General features: G+C 36.2%; 2 protein-coding genes across 2 annotated transcripts in view; one reads left to right on the forward strand and one right to left on the reverse strand.

The window, feature by feature from the left end:
• Positions 1-1,337: 1,337 nt before the first annotated feature.
• Positions 1,338-7,929, reverse strand: tmem167a (transmembrane protein 167A). The gene is made up of 4 exons (XM_052607380.1): positions 7,786-7,929; positions 4,454-4,563; positions 1,933-1,967; positions 1,338-1,836 (listed from the first exon to the last, which is right to left on the reverse strand). The coding sequence occupies exons 1-4, from the start codon at positions 7,786-7,788 to the stop codon at positions 1,766-1,768; spliced, it is 219 nt and encodes a 72-aa protein (XP_052463340.1). The 5' UTR covers positions 7,789-7,929; the 3' UTR covers positions 1,338-1,765.
• The window catches only part of xrcc4 (X-ray repair complementing defective repair in Chinese hamster cells 4), a 35,046-nt gene continuing 19,106 nt past the window's right edge, over positions 7,623-23,562 (forward strand). The window contains exons 1-3 of the mRNA XM_052607219.1: positions 7,623-7,963; positions 12,694-12,836; positions 12,937-13,130. Of these exons, the coding sequence (XP_052463179.1) occupies positions 7,959-7,963; positions 12,694-12,836; positions 12,937-13,130 (342 nt within the window). The 5' untranslated portion in view covers positions 7,623-7,958. The remainder of the gene's footprint in view (positions 7,964-12,693; positions 12,837-12,936; positions 13,131-23,562) is intronic.

Genomic DNA, 23,562 nt, shown 5'->3' on the forward strand with positions numbered 1-23,562 from the left:
GACTCAAATGATTCGCGAACCCGCTTTGAACTCCCGAACTGACTCAAATAATTCGCGAACCCGCTACGAACTCCCAAACTGAATCAAATAATTTGTGATCCCGCTCCGAACTCCCGAACTGATTCGAATGATTTACGATCCCCAAACTGACACAGATGATTCGCGAACCTGCTCCGAACTCCCGAACTGATTCAAATGATTCGCCATCCCCGAACTGACTCAAATGATTCGCGAACCCGCTCCGAACTCTCGAACTGATTCAAATGTTCCGCGAAGCCGCTCAGAACTCCCGAACTGATTCAAATGATTTGCGATCCCTGTGTGCATATATATTTATCATCAAACTGTGATAACTGTGACTAAATTCAGTATATATACGTCTGCCATATGTTGCCACCCCTCAAAAATTCCTGCTCCCTTCTCGCCACCCCATCAATATTTTTCTAGATCCGCCCCTGCTTGCCAGTTTAAATAATGGAGCCTGAGGGGATCATTTTTGGTATATACTCTTGGCATTTTGCACACTAGACTATTTTTAACTCTCTTTTTGTGTTCAATCGATAGATAGACAGACAGACAGACAGATAGAATTTAGCTCTGATATAGTGTTTTTGAATAAACAAAATGGTTGAAAACTATTTAATAAAAAAATAAGTCCATGGATTTTCGTTATTGAACATTTAAATTGCTCATATTTCCACAAAAACAAATAATATAAAAAGTCTAATTATATTATTATAAAATTTTAACTGATTATTATTATCAAGGGATGCACAATATGCAATTTTTTTGTCATTGCACTTATTTTTAATTACCTCTATATTTGCAAAAAATAAATAAAATTCAATCAATAAAAATTCAATAATTCAAAAAATGTATTAATATAATTTAGAAATGCACAACAAATATGTTTTTTTTTTTTGCCACTGACTGTACTTTTAGATTACCTATATATCTTTAAAAAATAAGTAAATAAAAAAACTATATTATCATTATTATTAAAAACCTGAATATAAAATTCTTCACTAATAATAATATTTTGCTAATTGTTGATTTGTTTTGTCTTATATTGGAAGCAGATATCAAGCATATTTGTCCAATGCAATTTTCCTTTTCTTAACTCAAACTTTTACCATGTCATAAAAATATATTCTGCACATAAATTGTTTTGATGCCTGGTTTTCACCTAAAATCGAAACAAAAAAATTCTACTGTATTGGTTTATAATATCAATCTTCATATCAGCTTTAAACAATGGCCAATATGTATATATTGTTGATCTTTAATATTATTCTACTACAGACATGTAACAAAATTAACATTTGAGAGAAAATAGATTTCTGTAATAAATTCATGTTTTAATGCAAACTTCACTACGTCTCCATGTAAAGTCAACAGATTCAATCAAACAATTTAACAAGCATGATATCAAGCACATCCATGTGCATCAAATTTATCCTCAGTGTCCCATATTAAAATTGTCATTGACGAGCATTTTGGATCCAACAACAAACATGTTACATCTGATCAGCTTTGGGTGCATGGGTCAATGACAACTGGAGCAATACCATGGAGACCAACAGTTAATTGTATTTACAAAAATAGGTCTGGAAGGCTGAGAAATGCTCAAGCTGTATTCGGAGAGCACTCCACATGCATCACCAGAAGCCAGTTCTGCCCGAGAGAGTCTGAATGTCGCCCAATTACACATCTTGTTCCCTGCTGTAGAATCTTGTAGCTGCTCCAAATCTACATTCTTCTGCTGCTACTCCGAAAATAAAATCGTGAAGGCCATGATGATGCAGCAACACGCCACGTAAGGGCTTTTGCGCTCACCTGAAAGGTAAAAAAAATAATTAAAAAAATAGCAGAATAAATCATATAGAAAAAAAGAAGATGCATACGTGACATAGCTTTTATGATATTACTCACCTATTCTTGCACATTTCCAGAAAATTCCAAGGAATCTGTGGGCAAAAAGAAAGGGTTTATGGTTAACGCTTGAACAGATATAAAACAATTAAAACTGTGGACTGAAATAATAAAAAGCAGCTTTGGGAACCTCCACTGAATTAGCTATATATATATATATATATATATATATATATATATATATAGCTACACACAAGGCTCTTTTGCTCAAAGGTTGTACATTTAACAAAATTATTAAAACATTTCTTGTTTGCACATGAACAAACCTTTTGCCCATGTTTAAGATAAAATGCATATTATTATTATTAAAAATATTACTGATTTTACTCATATTTCTTTCTCTTTTTTTCTTTAAATGTTTGGATGTTTTTTTTTGTTTTTTTTTTTTAATCCATAAAGTAACCATAATTCACAACAAAATATCATCGTTACTGCAGTTGGTATTACCACTATAAAACAATGAATGAATTCAAAAGCTCAGGATCGGGAAGATTTTAAGTTTTTGAAAGAAGTCTCTTTTCCTCACCAAGGTTGCATAATATTGTCGAATATTAATACAATTCAAAAGATACTATTTTAATATCTGTTAAATGTAATTTATTCCTTTGATCAAAGCTGTATTTTCTGCATCATTCCTCCAGTCTTCAGTGTCACATGATCCTTCAGAATATACTGATTTGCTGCTGATGAAACATTTTTATTACTATCAATGTTGAAAACAGTTGTGCTGATTAATATTTTTGTGGAAGCCATGATACTTTTTTTTTCATTATATTTACTATAGCTCTTTGCAAAAAATGTTTTTACTGTCACTTCTGACAAATTTAATGAGAATAAAAGTATGGATTACTTTTTAACGGTAGTGTACATATATTTGTTTCTCTGGAAAAGAAAGACTGTAATTGTGTATGTCTGTTAAATGTTGATTTGGAAGTACTAGAATTAGGCTTTGATGCCATGGTTTAAAATAACATCTGACTGAAAGACAAAGTCTTATTTCTGCCGACTGCTCGTCTAGGAAGCGTGAAGCAGATTACAGAGGGCAGAACTATGGATGACTGATGAGCTTCACGGGGCCTGAAATGTCACAACAGACGCCTGAGAGCAGAGATCTATGAGCAGACGGGCATCTGTGCTGAACAGAAACAACAAACAGGTCAGCAACAACATGCTCTGTCAACAGCCGGCGCAGCCTCTGTTTCTCCACGTCAAACAAAGCTTGAACACATTTCTCCAGGAAACGCTCTTTAGGTCTCACAACCTTGGCATTTGCTACAGTCTTCCAAACACGACTTTAGATATTTGATGTCTTTTCACACTCATTTACTTTGTGACATGAAGTTTCTGCCCATGAATACTTTGCAGTAATTCACAATAAATGCCAAAATGGACATCTTGGAAGTACGTCACAGTTACTGGTAGCAATCAAGGCTCGGTTGTATGGCACTTGAGGGGGTGTGAAAACCATTACTTTAATTTGTAGCAACTCCTTTTTTTGCGATCAGATCACTGGTTGTGAATTATCTCCTTCATTTCCTGCTCCTGTCATGTGAGGTCTAAACATGTGGCAAACATCTTGTTGCTCACTTCACAGACACATCCCCAAAACAAACACTGACCAATGACACTAAGATCAAATAAATGAAGAATGTAAATAAAGATTTTGTACTATTAACAGAAAATATGACTGGCTATGAGAAAAATATCTTGGCAACATTTGACTGATTCTGGGAATTAACAAAAGATTGTTCTGTTGAAGTGTTTGTATAAAACCAAAAACCAAATCCAGGCCTGTTTGGAGAACATCTTAAACATTTAAATCACCAGTCTTTCGGTGCATCAAGGAATAGTGCAGCCAACTCAACCTCAGGCCATCCAAGATGTAGATGAGTTTCTTCATCAGAACAGATTTAGAGAAATGTAGCATTCTATCACTTGCTCACAAATGGATCCTCTGCAGTGAATGGGTGCCGTCAGAATAAGAGTCCGAACAGCTGATAAAAACAGAAATCCTCAAGCAATGCACAATAATGCTTCCTCTTGTGAAAAAGACCTTCTCCTGTTGTCCTCTAACATCAAAATCCACTGACACATTTGTTTAGAACTGTTTTCTCCCTTTCTCCCTTTTAATGACTTTTTCCACTGGAGAAAGTAATTTTATGGAAAGAGGACGGTTTGAAGTTAAAATCATCTTAGTGTTTTTTGTTTGATATGTTCTTACAAACACGCAGCTTTTCACTTCACAAGAAATTAATTGATGGAGTGGTGTGGATTACTTGTGGATTATTGTGACGTTTTTATCAGCTGTTTGGACTCATTCTGACGGCACCCATCCACTGCAGAGGATCCATTGGTGAGCAAGTGATGGAATGCTACATTTCTCCAAATCTGGTCTGATGAAGAAACAAACTCATCTATACCTTGGATGGCCTGAGGTTGAGTACTTTTTCAGCAATTTTTTTTTTTTTTTTTAATGATAAGAATGTTTACTATATAAATATCTGGACGGCAGTAAGCATACCCTGTTTTGTTCTTATCCAGCAGGTTGGGAGTGAGAGCTCGTATATACGTGCAGGTGCAGATGAGCAGTAAGATGACCATCAACAGACTCTGGAAATTAAATATGGCAGACTGCAAGAGAAAGAAAGAGGAAATGAGTAATGAATCACTTATTAATAAACAACTATAATTATAAAGTACTGTAACCCCTGGTTTAATTTAATTGATTCTTTATTAAACTGATTGAAGAAACAGTAATCTGTGTGGGCAAAACCATAACATTAGTTTTGAAATAACAACCTATTATTTATTCACACTAGGGTCAGTGTTGTTGAGTACTTGGTAATTTAAAGTAGTTTTTTATTTTTAATAAATATTAAAAACTACAGTGATAGTGATATGCATAGTAGTACGCAGACAAAAAAAAGTAAATATTTTATGTCTATGTAATGACATTTTGTGCATGATTTATTTAAACGATGTGCATGATTTGCATCACAAGAAAAAAATTATATCTTAAAGTTTATTAAAATATAAAATCATTATTTTATAACATAATATTAATATTGTAAAATAAATGTTAAAAAAAAACAAAAAACTTTTGAACAGCTGTGCATTTTGGTGAAACAAGCAGTCTTCAGTTTAAGGCCCTGTTCTTCCTGCCACATCACACTCGCTGCACTGAATACTGTCAGATGATGTGTTCAGCTGAAGTCAAGAGTGACAGTGCAGAACAGACCTATGCTGACAGAGATCTCGGCTTCACTGCATTGATCCACACGGTCAGCTGCTCTCTGTTGTTTATGCTCTTGCATCAATGCTATGGAAGCATATGGGTAGCATTATTCAATTTGGGATGTAATATGCAAAATGACAATGCAATATGTAAAATGGCAATGCATTTCTGTATTTACATTTACATTTTCCAATACATTTGTGCAACGTTTGGTGCAAAATTAAAATGAAAATTAAATTACATAATTTTCATTTGCCATTTAATACACCAGTTTTAATATGTAAAATGAATATTAATTTTAACGCTTTATAAGTTGCAAAATTAAAATGAAAATGTATTACAGAAATGATTAGATATGTCTAACATGTTAAAGCAAAAACTGTGGCAAAATGATCATTTAAATGCTATTTTTCTTAATTGCATTAACACTCACAGTCAAGACACTTACGATTGCATTTTCATTCGGTGTCCCGCAATGAATGTAGCAAAACTCAATGTGCACATTGAAAATGCATTCCGAGCCGATCACGTGTCCCCGCCCTCGCGCCACGTCAATCATTGTGTGAACAAGGCGGGGCTTACAGAAGGTCAGAGACTCAAGTCTCAAGAAGAGGATTCAATCAAGTGAGACAATATAGACAAGACAGTTGGTCCGTGTATGTTTTGATCATTTCGGTTTATGGCTTCAATATTTCATTCGGACTTGTGGGCGGAGCTGAAACGCTGCTTTCATCTGATTGGTCGAATCGGATCGGTTTTCATCTGACAGCCTTCAGCTCGGTCTTGTTATTCTTTCAGGCAAAATAAGAGTCAGTGCGAGTGAAGCACTGAAATGTCTGAAACTACGCTCACTGTTAATTAGCATAATATTTGAATCAGATGTAGCTGGGCACATAATTCGTGCTGCTGAGACCTGCAAATTATTTCTAGGTTGTAGTATTGTATGAATATTGTCCCACTGATAAATACAGTGCAAATAGTTCTGTCCCTTTGGATAACAGTGAAGTGGAAATTAAAATCAATAATAGACTGAACAGTTCCATGTCTGTAACATTTACCACTCTCATCTTTTAAGTCATAAGGCACTAGGTATGTGTGTGTGTGTGTGTGTGTGACATTAATAAATAATTGTAAAAATGAATATAGTTACATTTCTAAATAAAAATAGTAAAATTAGCTCTATGCTGCTCAGTGCTCCTGTAGCCTACCCCAGAGCGCCCTCTCGCGGCTGTAGACGGTAATGTTTTCTCTTGGTCTTGAATAAATGTGACATATAGTCCAGTGCGACTTATATTATATAAGTCAAAAATACGTCATGACGATATGTTGTTTTCCTCGTCATGACGTATTTTTGGACTGATGCAACTTATACCGAAAAATACAGTTAACATTATTATTATTATTTATTATGAGAGTAATTGACACAGACTAGAACTTTAATGTTTCACCCAATTCAGCTCATATCTTTAGACTCGTCCGACTCGTGTTGCTTGTATAACTGGCCAGACTTACCTTCCCAAAAAAATCCTATTTAATTTTATTTCATAAATGTAACTATATTTATTTCCACTTTACTGTTATCCAAAGGGACAGAACTATTTGCACTGTTTTTATCAGTGGGACAATATTCATACAATACTACAACCTAGAAATAATTTGCAGGTCTCAGCAGCACGAATTATGTGCCCAGCTACATCTGATTCAAATATTATGCTAATTAACAGTGAGTGTAGTTTCAGACATTTCAGCTGAAGGCTGTCAGATGAAAACCGCTCCGATTCGACCAATCAGATGAAAGCAGCGTTTCAGCTCCACCCACAAGTCCGAATGAAATATTGAAGCCATAAACCGAAATGATCAAAACATACATGGACCAACTGTCTTGTCCATGTTGTCTCACTTGATTGAATCCTCTTCTTGAGACTTGAGTCTCTGACCTTCTGTAAGCCCCGCCTTGTTCACACAATGATTGACGTGGCGCGAGGGCGGGGACACGTGATCGGCTCGGAATGCATTTTCAATGTGCACATTGAGTTTTGCTACATTCATTGCGGGACACCGAATGAAAATGCAATCGTAGGTGTCTTGACTGTGAGTGTTAATGCAATTAAGAAAAATAGAATTTAAATGATCATTTTGCCACAGTTTTTGCTTTAACATGTTAGACATATCTAATCATTTCTGTAATACATTTTCATTTTAATTTTGCAACTTATAAATCGTTAAAATTAATATTCATTTTACATATTAAAACTGGTGTAGTAAATGGCAAATGAAAATTATGTAATTTAATTTTCATTTTCATTTTGCACCAAACGTTGCACAAATGTATTGGAAAATGTAAATGTAAATACAGAAATGCATTGCCATTTTACATATTGCATTGTCATTTTGCATATTACATCCCAAATTGAATAATGCTACCCATATGCTTCCATACAATGCAGCAGCAAACAGCACGCTGAACTTCTGACAGCTGTTTCACTTTCACTGCACCGTGGACGGATTTTCCGCCACGCCAGACAGCACGCGTCGACATTCAGCGAGTTATATTAAATTGACTGCTCGTTTCTACTTCACTTCTATAAACGTCTTCAAAATAACAGTTTTTTACTTACCATTTCGATATACCCAACCAGCCAACTCACACTTCCGGTGTAGGATGGAAATTACGTCACCGGTACGGCAGCCTGGAAGCGCGAACCGTTGAAAAGCCGGATGAGAGAGAAATTAAATCTCGAGAAGTGTGTTTTGGTTTGAATTAAAACTCATTTAACACACAGCATCCGCGATGAGGTGAGATTTCGCATGTGTAGAGCGCAATGTGGTCGTGATATGAGGGAAAGGCGCCTGTTGGTGACAAATAGGATGCTGTTTGTGTTCTTTGTGGAAATGCTGATTTAGTTTCCTGTCATAAACAAAACACAAACTAATATTTCTACGTTAGTCATAAAAATACGCACCTAAAAGATACAAATAATCAAAAAACAAGGAAACATGAGAGTTGATAATTGTATTTGTCATATTTAGCAGAAATATAGCAGCAGCACTGAAATGGGTTTTGTTGTCAACATGTTACTGACCTTGAAATCTAGTGTTTGTTTTGGTTCCTCACAGAAAGTCTACATCTGTTTTTACAAAAAGTAAAACATTTTATCTTGATGAAAAATATTTGTTCTTATATATACACACACACACTGCTGTTCAAAAGAACATATTACACACATATTTTAAAAACATATTAAGCAGCAAAACTGTTTCCAGCATTGATAATAAATCAGCATATTGTAATGATTTTTTATGTGACCCTAAAGACTCGAGTAATGATGCTGAAAGTTTAGCTTTGCACGACAGGAATACATTTTATTTCAAAGTATTCAACTAGAAAACCACTATTTTAAATTGTAATAATATTTCACAGAATTCGTTTTTTGCTGTATTTCTGATCAAATAAATGCAGTCTTGATGAGCAGAAGAGACTTAAAAATAAAACACATCATACTGATCCCTTATTTATATATATATATATATATATATATATATATATATATATATATATATATATATATATATATATATATGATGAAGGTTTCTTTTCATTTACAGTGATGTTTGAAGTATTTTACCTGAATTTTTGTGGTCAGTGTCTGTGATGTCATCTCATTGGGCAGTAGCTAAAGTTGGCCGTCTGCTATCACTGAGGCTTTTGTTACAGAACTGACTGTCTACTTGTCAGTGATGCTCTCTGCAATCTAAATGCACTCTAAAACTGTTTATGGACGTACCCAGACATTTCTTCATGATTTTCACCACTGAGGAACCCCATTCTGTTTCCATCGCTGTGCAGGAAAGAAGAGGGTTTTTTTTCAGGGTTACTTGTGCATGTTTTGTTACCTTCCTGAAAGAGATTGTCATTTATGCAGAATGTCGGTCTTGTTTAGACAAGACTGTTTTGTTGAGATGGTCGAGACCATCTGTGGACCTCGACCATCAGTGGAATGTGTCTTAATTACACCTCAGTCAGTGTCGTTCAGTAGCTCTCACATATATTATTAAGCAACCAATAATCTCTCATGACTAGGGCTGCAGCTATCGATTCTTTTTGTAATCGATTAATCTAGCACTTAATCGATCGATTAATCGAGTAATCGGATAAAACGATTTGTGTGTGTTTTTGAACAACCAAAACAAATAATGCATAACAAAAATTATGTGGCTGTAAAATGAACAAGCATTTGGCTTTTATTTCTCAACAGAGGTATTTATTTCCAAGTCCAAAAGTTTGGCTCCAAAAGTTAAGTGCCAAGTTGGCATTGCCAACAATTATAGAACAATGTACAGTTAAGTGAACTAACTGTAACATGTATTGTAAAACTAATATGAATATAAACTTAGTTTTTTGTCTTCTTAATACACAACATTACAAAAAAAGGATTGCACCTTCTGCAAATTTAGTTTAGTTAACCTGAGAACAAAAAATGAATATAAAATATCAAGCCAAACAGGTACACAATGTATAAAAAAATTATGTAAATAAAACAATTATAAACAATTATAAATAATAAGCTGTAATCTCAAAACAAACATCAAAATGTACGTGTGTGTGCGTGCTTGCGTGTGTTTGTGTGTGTGTGAAGGGGTTCTTTTTTTAGGCTATACTCTCTTGCAATTGAACGTGATAGTTACGTTTACTACTTTAAAACGTCATCAAAGTTAAACATCATATCTAGTCAAACCGCATCACGACATCGCTACAAATGCAATATGGGATTAAAATCAGCGAACATCAATAGGCTTAGACTACGTTAACTTACCTTGTTTCAGCGATGCTTGGTGAAACAGCATAGAGTGGATGTCTTCTGTTCAGATGCTGAATCATGGAAGATGTGCTGTTGTGGTATGCCAGCTCTATTTTGCAGTAGAGACACTGCACCTTGTTCTCTTCTTTATTAAGTGTGTAATGATCCCACACTTTAGACAATTTCTGCCGTTTATTTATAGATCTATTCTCCGCCATAGCCAACTAAATTCAAAAGGTCCGTGTGAATAAACGGTCCGTGTGACACAATCAAATCCCTGCGACGCGCGTATAGTGCGCGTCATAGGAATTTAACGAGGCTTCGAGGCAGAGTTTTTGCCTCGAGGAATTTTTGTAATCGAGTAACTCGAGTAACTCGAGGAATCGTTTCAGCCCTACTCATGACTGCTAGTGTTAGTATGACTAAGGCCTTCATAATTATAAATCCCTTCTGTCAAGTTTTGTTCAATTTAAAATGGTACAGGTTTAAATACTTCACAATATTACAGATTTTTTGATCAAATAATTGCAGCCTTGTGGAGCAGAAGAGACTTCTTTCAAAAACATTAAAATATGTTACAGACTTCAAACCTTTGAACGGCAATCTATCATTATTCTTCCATAAAGCCACTAGATAGAGCTGCACGATAATGGTTTAATGGTTAATCACAAATATTGCTCTGATTGGAGGATTTAAATTCCTAAAATCTGGCAACCGCAAACATGAAAGCGTGTAGAGGCTTGTTACTAATGCATAACGCAAATGCCATATTAAAATGAAACGTTTTTTGTAAAAAATAACCAGCGGGCAAATATGGCAGACAATTATGGTAAATAAATTTAGAGAAGCAGAAATCGTGATCACAATTAAATTCTGATTCTTTGTTCAGCAACCCAAGCAGGTTTCTTTGTTTTTTGTTTTTTTCATGTTATCACTATTCCCCTATCCGAGTCCCTTATCCCCTCTCATCTCCAAATCCCATATATAGAACATGACTTGGGACCCCCTTGTATACTTCACCACCTTTTAAGAACAGCTTTCTCTCATCCCCCGTTACCCAGGCCAGACAGATGCCGCTGGAAAGATAGCAGCCATAGTCACACATTCTGGATGGGAACGTGGCACTTAAATCTTGTTTGGATAAAACAGGGCCATGGATCAATGTTTGGGAAGTTCATCTTGAGGAGCGAGCCACATCCAACTTTCCGACCCGACCCCTTCTTGGCTTCCCAGCCAAATCTTCAGAGAATTCTTTGTCTTATTTGTCAAAGCCGCCTTCTCGTATTCCTATAGGCTTTGCTGCATCTGTCATTACAGAGGGCGAAGAATCACCTCTGTGCAGATGTTACTGTGACTAATGAATGGCTGTCCTGTTCCCTCAGAGCGCTTAGAGAGCAGTCATTGGTAACAACGACCCCGCTGTAAATTTAAGCCATGGTTTGCACAAAAGTCATGTCAAGAATAGCAACAATTGGTTGTGATGCACGACGGGAGGGGAAACAGATGTGAACTGTTCGCTGAGGGTTTTGGACACTTTGATTATCAGTTTGACAAGCGAGTTAAAGTCAGTCGACTCAAATGTTTCGCGTGTTGTCCTTCACCTTTCCCCTCTCCACTGCACATCGTCAGCTCTGACCTGAGAGGTCAGCCGTTTCTCACACATCACTCTGGATTTTCTGACTCCGGTGAGGTCTGCAACCATTTGAAATCCATTCCACAGATTTACACACATTTTCCACAGTACTGAAAATAAGTAGATGTAGCCCTGGCCTATAGTACAAGTACTTTATATTTATAACAAGGCATCATTGGTTTTTTAAATTAATTAATTATAATGTCATTTTTATTGAGATAAAACAATTAAATGAAATATAAATTTATGAATTAAGCAGACACTTTAAGCGACTTACAGTGCATTCAGGCTATACATTTTTACATATCAAGTGTTCCCGGGGAATCGAACCCCTTTGACAATGCAATGCTCTACCACTTGAGCTACAGGAACACTGTATAAACATATGTGTTTGTGTATTAGTAATATTTCTTAAATTAATAAAATATCTAGTTTTTTAATTAATTGTAAATTATATAATTTATTTATAATATCATTATATTATAGTTTTTCAAATTATGTTTATATTTTATTTGAATTAATATTATTTATAATAATGCATATATTATATTAATATAATATATATTATTATAAAATTATACTAATATATATTATATTAATATATACTAATATATAGTTCACCCAAAAATGAAAATTCTGTCATCATTTAGTCACCCTCATGTCGTTCCAAACCTGTTTGAGTTGCTTTCCTATGTTGAACATAGAAGATATTTTGAAGATTTCTGGTAATCAGACAGTTGGTGGTTGCCATTGACTTCCATAGTAGGAAAAAAATATGAGTATATGTCAATACTATGTCAATGGCAAACACTAACTGTCTGATTACCAGCATTCTTTAAAATATCTTATACAGGTTTGGAACAACATGAAGGTGAGTAAATGATGACAGAATTTAAATTTTTGGATGGACTATCCCTTTAACCGTCTGTTTCATCCATATGTATTTATAAGTATTAGTGCAGATACTTTTGAAGTTTTTTGAATCCGTTTGTTCATTCTTACAGATGTAATAGAACACAGTGTATTGTGTGGTCATTTTCTTTGTTTTAGCTGTGTGTGATGTTATGATTTATTATTTTGTTTTTTTTTTGCAGCTGTTGCAGCACTAGCGTGCGTCAGATCTCCATTGCCTCTGAGCCTCATCGCACATTTTTTCTCAAGCTAGAGTGGGCTGAGGATCTTGGTTCTGGCTTTGTTATCCTTCTGTCTGATGGCATCTCTGCATGGAGTGGTGAAGGTACTGTAGGATGACAAATGATCCCATTTAAATGACATGAAGAGCCTTCCAAACTGCCACGGTTCAAACCACAGGCCTTTGCATTGGTTTCATTTGTTAGTTTCAGAGGAGGATGTGTCCCGTGAAGCCCAGGAGATGGAGATGGAGCGGGAGAGGTATGTTGGTGACCTGCACCTGGCTCTGACCGGAGAGGGACCGGCAGCGGAGGGGGAATACAGCTTCCACCTGACACCTGAGAGACCCGGCCGCCCCCTGCTGCAGCTGTCTTATGAGAAGGTGCAGAACGACATCTCGGTGAGTGGCACGCCTGAGAACGCTATGCAGCACAGGGATGTTATAGTCTCGCTGATTGAGGCTCGATCACATAGAATGCAGGCAGGGTACAAAGTTAACACTCACTGGGGAACTAATGCTAAAGTTGGCCAGTATGTTATGTAGTTTAAGTCAAATTGTAAAAATGATAATCTGACCCATGATGATGTAAGTGACTTGACTAACACAACTTAAGTGGAACGTTCACATCAAACGTTTATTTTTGTTTTCTCAAATATAATATGAGGAACAATATCCAATGTGTGACACATTCTTAACGTTTTTGTAAAAAGTCGACAGAGACTGGATCATGTTGAATAGGAAGCTTCTGTAACACCATACTATTACTATACATATAAAGGAGAAAAAAAAGTTAAATGATTACTTTCTAATAGAGATACATTTATGTTTTTGAATGAAAAATTAGGTAAAATATGGTATTGGGAGGTAAGGAGTTTTTTTATTAGCAGTAGTACTTCCTCAATCCATTTTTAAGGGAGGTTTTCTTAGTTTAATTCAGGTTTTGTTTGTTCATTTCCTCTTTCATTCTCTTAATCATTTGCTTGTTTGTTAATTTATTTGCTTAGATGGATGGATGGATAGAGATGCAAGAAGGATAGATATTTTAATGTTTTATTTTATTTATGAGACAAGCACAAAAATGTTGAAATGAATCATTGTTTGTTCACTTTATTTGATTGCTTGTTCATTCAGTCGTTCTTTCATTTATTAATTAATTCATTTCCCTCCATTGGTCTTTTTCCTCTATGGTAACACATCTGTTGATTGATTCTGTCTGTTATAAACAATTTTTTATTCGTCACTTGTTCATTCCCATGTCCCTCTCCTCCACTGGTTCCTCTATGAGAGCACATCAGTTTGATGGATGAGAGGACGACTGTGCGATCTCTGCTTGCTTGAGGCTCTGCTGAACCCGTGATTGGCCTAAATCACTCTCAACACTTAACCATTCCCAAAAAGCTACCGCTCTTAATCTTGAGCTTTAAAGGAGGTTCCCCTCGTTTGATCTCTTGCCGAGAAACTCCTGTGTCTGGGAAGTCTTTGGTAAACTCTTACTTCAAGAGTAAGACCTAGATCACGTAATGGATGTTTTATACTGTATTTTGCTTTTGTTAAAGTAAAATTCATCCTCGCTTCCATCTGCATGTTGTGATTGTTGCAGAAAGTGTCTGTTTGTAGTGAAATAGTGTGGCATAATTACTGAAGCCTGGAGAAAGATGAATCTGACATAAGGTTTGCTTTGTCCAAAACAGCTCTCAAGAGAGGATTCCTTCCCTCGATTTCAGTCCCTTCTTAAATTGAAACCAATTTTGCACACTGATTTTTTGGGATAAAGTGAGGCCTTTTTGACATTAAATAACAATAGGCCCCACACAGGCCCCTGAGGGCCCCTGCCGTATATACAGTTCTCTGTTTACCAAGGCTGAATTTATAATGCTTTGAAATTTTTTAAGAACTGTTCTCTATTTTCACATTTAGAAAAAATTTAATTGCATTTATTATATTATTATGTAAATGCATAAGTTATTATGAATATATGAATTTTCAGTGGCTCCAGACTCCATTCTTCTGTGTCACATGATGTTTCAGAAATAAATTGGATAAAACCCCAGACAATAGCGCATATACCAGCTTAAAAATGACCTTAATTTTTTTTTTTTATATATATAAATATAAAGACATTTAATAAATAATTATATTGATACAAATTATAATGAAATAGGCTGGATTGAAAAAACAAAACAAATTCAGTTTAAATTGTAAACGTCTCCTGAATTTTGGAGGTTTTATGCATCTTGAAATGTTTTTGGAAATGGACTCTCTCAGAAAAGACTTGTGGCTCATTTCGGATCATTACCCTCCTGCAAAGAACCACTGATATATATTTAAAGAGTGCAAAAGTGCTTAAGCTGTTTTGTAGGCTTGAAATTCTGGTATATTATTTTTTATAAATTGTCTGTGATTTTTCTAAATTTCTGTAATGCCCTGTTGCTCAACTCATTAGACGTTAATGATGTTGTGTTCAAGTCATTTCTCTTTTTTCCTGCCACAACTATAGAGGTGACTAAATGGAAACATCAAGGGTCTGTTTTGGAAAAAGGGAACTGCCCCCGGGTAGGTGAGGAATGTTTGGCCAAATGTATAATTTTGCGTAAAAGATTCTTCATAATGTTTATTAGGTTGCTTGCTGACATTTTGTGGCCTACTGTAACTTTGGCATGGAGAGGGAAGGAATATTGCACAATATAATCAGCAGTAATGATGCTATTATTTTGCTTACAAGAAACTGTAAAAAAAGAAAAAAAAAGACATTTATAGTACACTGCTGTTTAAATGTTTGGGGTCAGTTTGGGTTAAATTAATCAAAAATGGCTGTAAAGACATTTATAATATTACAAAATATTTATATTAAATGTTGATCTTTTAAACTTCCTTATTCATCAAAGATTTCTGACAAAGATCCCTACTTAAAGTTTATACAAAAATATTAAGCAGCACAGCTGTTTTCAACACTGATAATAATAAGAAATGTTTCTCAAGCAGTAAATCAGCATATCAGAATGATTTCTGAAGGATCATGTGACACTGAAGACTGGAGTGATGTTGCTCAAAATTCAGCTTTGCATCACAAGAAGAAGTTATATTTTAAAATATATTCAACTGGAAACAATTGAATAATATTTCACAATATTACTTCTTTCACTGCGTTTTTGATCAAGCACAGCAGCCTTGGTGAGCATAAAAGAGTTCTTTCAAAAACATTAAAAAAATCTTTCAGACCCCAAACTTTTAGACTAGTGTATTGTGGGTTTATTTACATTGAACTACCATTTTGACTTCTAGGCTTACAGAAAGCATTTTATTTATTTTTTTCAGACTCCAGTCATCTTCCTGACTTTTGAGTGTGTTCAAGGCCTCTGTAGCTTCCCACAGACGTGTCTGAGCTCCCACACTGTAGTTTATCCATTATTATTCTCTCGAGTAAAGCTGTTTTGGACATTTGACGTTTCTCCGCTTGCTTCCTTAGCTCCATATATGCTTTAAAATCTGAACGAGCACTTATGTAAGTGTTATTGTGCCAGTGTTAGGATTTAGTAACTATATGAGGTAATTAATGGACTTCTGAGGCATGATCGTTCTATTCAGTATTACATAAGATCTTAATAAAATGATACTTTTAAAAGTCATTAATCAAATATTATTTAGTTAATGACCAATCCCATAAACAATAATTAACCCAAAAATGATAATTTGCTGAAAAATGACTCACCCTAATCACTTTGCTCATCAATGGATCCTCTGCAGTGAATGGGTGCCGTCAGAATGAGTCCAAACAGTGTTGGTTTAATTTATAATTCCTTACATTTTTTAAAACCCATTAACTGTGTACATGTGATATTTTTATCAGCTGTTTGGACTCTCATTCTGATGGCACCCATTCACTGCAGAGGATCCATTGATGAGCAAGTGAAGCAGTGCTACATTAGAGTACATGCTAGGTGAACTATTCCTTCTAACCACTTTCGTACTTATCACATGAATGGTTCCTCAAATCGTGCAGCTAGGTTTGTGTTTAGAGTTTAGAGAGGTTTGTGATTTTGGTTATTTTCTACTTTTTGAAAGCTGTAAATCCTGAAGGGAAGTTACTTTCCAAGTAATTTGTTTGTGGTTTTCTTCATGCTTCCAATGGTGCTGGTAAGACACAGCTGCTGCATTCTTCAGTGCAACAGCTGACAGAAGATCTTTAAAGACTCATGCGCAAATGGTCAGGTTGAGGTTTGGGAAAGCAGGTGTTTGGCCTGCCAGGACAGCTCTGACACAAGCGTTTGAAGACGGCACTTTCATTACAATATCTCTTTAAAGACTTAGGAACACCCTGACTTCTGTTTCCTAAAGCATGAATTACTCCTCTCTCAGGTTCCTTACAGGTGGGCCATCAGTGTCTAAGTGAAAACAGGCATTTTCTTAAACAGTTTGCACAACATGATGACACAGTGGTATTCTTGGAATCTCAAAAGGATATTACATTTTTTTTGTTTGATGTGGACACAATCATAAGCTCGTTAACATATGACCAGTCACAATTACAATATTACAAAAATATATATAATGGTTGTATGTATTGTATATTATATAACATTTATCTAAAATTATATATTACATATATTATTATTTGGGGTAATTTTCATTTTTGGGTGAACTATCCCTTTAAAAGGACAGACGCTTATAAAAAACCTTTTGCTTTCTGTGTTCTTAATGTTAATCAAACATCAAAACACAACTTTAACAAAACTGAATCTATATTTAATTTATATAGTCAGTGAACATATGCAGTATTATTTTACACTGAATTATTACATTTCTATACCTGAAAACTAATATTAGACCTTATTTTTGTTTTGTAACTTTGTTGTTTTATTCATCTATGTTTGAAATTTGTTGGGAATTATGGTTCACTTGTCTTTAAAAATGTTTGACCTTTATTAGTTATGCTACCAGTTTTTATTGGGTTTTTTTGAAGAAGTACCTGTTCGTTAGAAAATAAAGAACCAGTTTGTGACTTGAGTCAATCTGTGACTCAAAGTTTGTAATATGAGCCGAGCCATTACTTTTGTGATCCATTGCAACTCTACTCTCTTGACTTATTTGAAGAAAAAATACAATCACAGACATTTTTATCATGCTGAATTGTCCCCAGTGAAGTTCAGATGATTTCTCTTTTATTTGGGCTAGTTAAATTCATTTTGGGCTACCAAAATCAAAAGAATGCTTCTCCGAAGGGCTGCCAAGGATTTTGAAATTATAGCTATATAATTAGTAATATATATAATATATTTATTTTTTATAATTTATAAGAATATTTTGTTTATTAGTGTTGAAGAATATCATTACAAAACATTGCCTTTTTTGGTGAAAAACAGATGTGCAGTGATGAAAGGACGTTAGTTCCCATGGCCTCTGCCAGGACCACATTTTCCTAAAGTTGTTGGTCCTGTTGCTCATGTTGTGGCGTGATAGGGCACATGGAGGTGGCATGAGGTGAGGTTGGTAAGGAAATAAGGATCTGATTGGTTTAAATTAAACAGCCCACAATGAAATGCTTACCATCTGTACCTCAGAGTATTTGATTTGATCGTAGTTTCTCATGCAGACCCAAGTGCCAACTCCAAAATGATATGATCCGGTTTACTCAAATAATCCAACAAACAAACAGCAAACATGAGGGACTTTAAATGTTGCCATGGTTTGGTTCTCAATGCCCCCATGTATTTGTAAATGCTGTAATTGCTATCAGACCAACATTCAGGGGGATCTTGAGGGGAAAAAACCCTGCTTTTCTTTCTTTTGTTCCTTTTGCTGTTAATTATTTAGCACTTCTCATGTGTTGGCGCAGAAGCAAATCTTTTTGTGGCACATGTGGAAGCGTTCCTGGCAGCGTGTGGAAGATCACAGCTGTAAACTAGCTTGACACTGATGCTCTGCATCCCAGAGGTAGGCTACACAAACTCCTGTCCAACACATGTGGATGTGTTTAAACTGAGCCGTCATCAAGTAAACTGATCTCTTCAGTGTTACACCGCTGAGAAGACTTAGAAACATTTTTAGTGTATGTGTGTGTATGTATGTATGTATGTGTATATATATACTAGCATTTTATTCAGACTAAAACCCCATTAATTCAAGTGAGAAAGCGTTGTTTGTGTGTGTGTGTGGCTTTTGCACATCTTGTCATGCCAGTGACTGCTGCCTGCAAGATGCATTTTGCAGCATTATGGTTAAAGATTAATTGATCGTTAATTTAAAACGACAATCGATTATGGAATTAATCGATATTTTACATCCCATATATACACACATATATGTAAATCACATCTGTCCTGTTTAACTCCTGAATTAAATGCTCTGAGCTCGTCTGTAAAGAATCCCCCACAGCTGTTCAAGACCTTTAAGATTGAGTGAAATACATGTCCACTGAAAGATTTTTACCATGGGAGAATTAATATATTCATTGTCATGCTGAAAAAATGCCCAGTAATGCATGGAATGAGAGGAGGATAGCATCTTCTGTTTCAAGTTTTTGTATTACATCACACAGTAGTGTGTGAATTCATGCCAGCATTGATAAAGCACAACTCCCTCACACCTTCAGCACTCATTCATCTCTACAGAAGAGCTTTACTACCACTGAACATCACTGTTGGTACCAAGCACTTCTCACTGCACTCCACCTCTAGCAACACCAGAACATTTTGGATGCTTTTGGATCCAAAATGATTGAGTTGGTCTCTTGAGACCAGAGTATGGATTCCCAGAAGTATCTATTTTGTAAATATGGGCCCTGGAATAGGTTAAATGAGTTTCTATTGATTAGCTGAATTTGTTAAGTTTAAGAGGGGGTGTATTCATTTAGGCTGTGCACTGTATGAATATATATTTACACAGTATATACAGTGGGTATAGAAAATAATTACCCCCTTTTAAAATAATCACATTTTGTTGCTTTGCAGCCTAAAATGAAGATGGACAAAGTTAAATTCTGTTTAAAGGGGGGGTGAAATGCTATTTCATGCATACTGAGTTTTTTACACTGTTAAAGAGTTGGATTCCCATGCTAAACATGGACAAAGTTTCAAAAATTAAGTTTGAAGGAGTATTTCTGTTCCAAAAATACTCCTTCCGGTTTGTCACAAGTTTCGGAAAGTTTTTTTCGAGTATGGCTCTGTGTGACGTTAGATGGAGCGGAATTTCCTTATATGGGTCCTAAGGGCGCGTCTGCCGGAAGAGCGTGCGTCTGCCGGAAGAGCGCACGCTCCCGTATAGCAGAGCAGAGATAGGCTGTGCACAGACAATCACTCATCACAGCGAGAGCGTCGCGAAATGTCACAAAAGGAGTGTGTTTTTGGTTGCCAGGGCAAGACAACCCTGCACAGATTACCAAAAGAGAAACAGCATTAAGAGACCAGTGGATGGAGTTTATTTTTACAGAGCATCAACGGAGTTGTGCAAGTGTTTGTGTTTGTTCCCTGCATTTCGAAGATGCTTGTTGTACAAACAAGGCCCAGGTTGACGCTGGATTTTGCACATCGTTTATTTCTTAAGGATAATGCAATCCCAACGAAAAAGGGTCACGATCGTGTGTTAGAACCGCAGGCGGTGAGTAAAACTGCTTCAAATATCTCTGTGTTATTAACTTAGCTATCGGCGCGCAAGCACATCAAGTAAACAACATGCGATGTTGTCATCAAACTGCACGAGTAAAACTGCTTCAAATATCTCTGTGTTGTTTACTTAGCTATCAGTGCGTAAGCACATCAAGTAAACAACATGCGATATTGTTATCAAACTGCACTTTCCACATGTAACGTTACAGCTTAAAAAAAAAAAAAAAGACGACAAAGTGGAACTTAGTCATTTTCCAAAACCGCTAAGCAAATATATACAGTTTCAGTACATACCACATAGAGAAGCCTTCGCTGATGCTGCTCTTGTTAAATTTCAGCCTCTGGATCTGTGTCACAGCTTCCAGACGCGCTCAACACAAAATCCTACTGGCGCTCGTGATTCTTTAGCTCCGCCCACACGTCACGCCTCTAGGCGCTCGTGTTTTTCCGGGAAAAATCGGTACAGACTATCTTTCTCTTATGAATATAATAAAACTAAAGACTTTTTGGAGTTCTGAAGGATGCAGTACTACTCTATAGGTACTCAAGATTAACAGGATATTGAGTGAAAACGAGCATTTCACCCCCCCTTTAAGGGGTTTAAGTCTGGGTTCTGACTAGGACATGCAAGGACATTCACCTTTTTCTCCTTCAGTGTTGAGGGCAGCAGATTTTCCTCAAGAATTTGACGATATTTGCCCCATCCATATCTCCTATCCTGACGTCCTCCAGTCCCTGCTGCAGAGAAACACCCCGTAACAGGATATTACCAACTACATGCTTTACTGTAGGAATGCTGTTTTTGGATGGTTAGCTGTATTGGTTTTCCGAATACTGGGAAAGGTACACAGGGAAGGTCTGTGTCGAATCAAATACTTTTCAAATTTTAATAATAGACTTCACCTTGATTCTATGCAGTGATAAAGCCTTTGAATTTTTGTTATCCCATCTATCTCCTGTCCACAACTTTCTCCCAGAGTTCTTTTGACAGTGCCTTGCCACCCATAGTTGATTGTTTGCTTCAGTTGCACAACCAAGGACTGAAATGCTCCAGGAAAGCTCTTTTCATTCTGAGCTGATGAAAATAACCACAGCTGAACACAGTTGAAAGTCAAATGGCTTAAAGTGCCATTGAGAAGGTGATTAGCTACACCTGATTGAGTTTACAAGTCTTTTGTAGGAGGGGGCTGATCCTTTTTCCAAACTCAGTTAATCATGTTTTTTTTCTCTCTCTGACATGTTGCTGTTATGATCTTTTGCTTGGATGTTATAAGTTGCATTGATTAAATACAGCTGGATAAAAGAAAAACATTTCTGCAAAGAAACAAAATTAGATTATTTTAAAGTGGGTGATTATTTTCTATACCCACTGTACAGTATGTGTGTTTATACATATATAATAGATATATTTGCTATTGTACATTAAATAGATATGCAATGTAAAATTTCTGCTATATCTTTTTAAGAAATATGTTATTTTATTTATTTCTTTATTTGTAACAGGTTTTTGCAAAGCTGTCTTTGTTCATAATAGTAGTTTAGCTGTGATGCACGTTTTCATAGCCACGTGACTTTTATGTGGTCAGACTCTGAAAAATTCCTTTGAAACTTTGGGAGGTCCAGCACTCTGTGTGTGGTTTAGTGCATTTGTGGCACCTAGAAAACGACCATTCCCATAGGGACAAACGGAGATCAGTTCCCAGCGTCCTCGCGGGGATATGATGGCATCTGCTCTGGGTTCTGCCGGCCACTTGACTGATTGCAGAGATGAAACTGTCTAATACTTTCCAGACCAGCCAGCCATGTTCAAAAACAATGCTGGCTCTGTCGAGAGGTCATTCTCAGTCACTGTTTTGGGGGAACATTTCATTTCCTTAACTCCTCTGGATTATTGTCATCTTTGGTGTGTCTACCTCACGTCCGTCAGCAAATCCATCAGTTTTTCTTATTTAAAGAGGCTGTGTTCTGCTTTGCTTTTTCTTTTTCAGCCTTTTCCATCTGAAGTCCACTAGTCAATGTTTAAAAAATTGTCATAATTTAAGAAATAGTTCACACAAATATTACAGTTTTCTGTAAATGTACTCATCCTCTGGGAATTAAATATGTATATGAGTTTCTTTATCAGAACCAATTTGGAAAAAAATTTGCATTCCATCACTTGCTCACCATGTTGATTCTTTGCAGTGAATGGGTGCCGTCAGAATGAGAGTTAAAAACATCACAATAATCCACAAGTAATGCACTCCAGTCCAGTCCATCAGATAATGTCTTCTGAAGCAAAAGCTTGTGTGTTTCTGAGAAGAAAATCCATTGTTAAGATGTTTTTAATATCAAACAGTTTCTTGTGCTAGTGAAAAAGTCTCGTCTGAATCAGGAGAGAAAGCTGCACAGACATAAACTGATGGACTGGAGTGGTGTGGATTACTTGTGGATTATTGTGATGTTTTAATCAGCTGTTTGGACTCTCATTCTGACGGCACCCATTCACTACAGAGGATCAACTGGTGAGCAAGTGATGGAATGCTACATTTCTCCAAATCTGTTCTGATGAATAAACAAACTCATCTACATCTTGGATGGCCTGAGAGCATATTTTAATTTTTGGGTGAACTGTTCCTTTAAATAAATTCAAGGCTTAAAGGGTTAGTTCACCCAAAAATCTAAATTATGTAATTAATAACTCACCCTCATGTCGTTTCACACCCGTGAGGCCTCCATTCATCTGCGGAAAACGGTTTAAAGGGGGGGTGAAATGCTCGTTTTCACTCAATATCCTGTTAATCTTGAGTACCTATAGAGTAGTACTGCATCCTTCACAACTCCAAAAAGTCACAACTCCAAAAAGTCTTTAGTTTTATTATATTCATAAGATTTTTCCCGGAAAAACACGACCGACTGGAGGCGTGACGTGTGGGCGGAGCTAAAGAATCACGAGCGCCAGTAGGCTTTTGCGTTGAGAGCGTTTGGAAGCTGTGACATTACCGTGAGGAAAAAAACATCATCCAAAACAAACCATGGCCAACAGTCAGATTCAGCCGTTTATTTATGATCCAGAATCAGATCCCGAGGCTGAAACTGAACAAGAGCAGCAGCAACGACTCGCTCCGAGCGGGGCTCGAACCCGGGTCTCCGATGGGAGGCGGACGCACTAACAAGGAGGCAGAGATATTTGAAGCAGTTTTACTCACCGCCTGTGGTTCCAACACACAATCTTGACACTTTTTCATTGG

Source organism: Carassius gibelio, chromosome A10 (assembly GCF_023724105.1).
Source record: "Carassius gibelio isolate Cgi1373 ecotype wild population from Czech Republic chromosome A10, carGib1.2-hapl.c, whole genome shotgun sequence".
In the NCBI taxonomy this organism is placed as follows: Eukaryota; Metazoa; Chordata; class Actinopteri; order Cypriniformes; family Cyprinidae; genus Carassius; species Carassius gibelio.

Excerpts from the sequence above, each read along its gene's own strand:
- tmem167a (XM_052607380.1), bottom strand. Across the intron at positions 1,968-4,453 it reads CTGGATAAGAACAAAACAGG|ATTCCTTGGAATTTTCTGGA; the intron begins GTATGCTTACTG and ends TTTTGCCCACAG. Across the intron at positions 1,837-1,932 it reads CTGGAAATGTGCAAGAATAG|GTGAGCGCAAAAGCCCTTAC; the intron begins GTGAGTAATATC and ends TTTACCTTTCAG.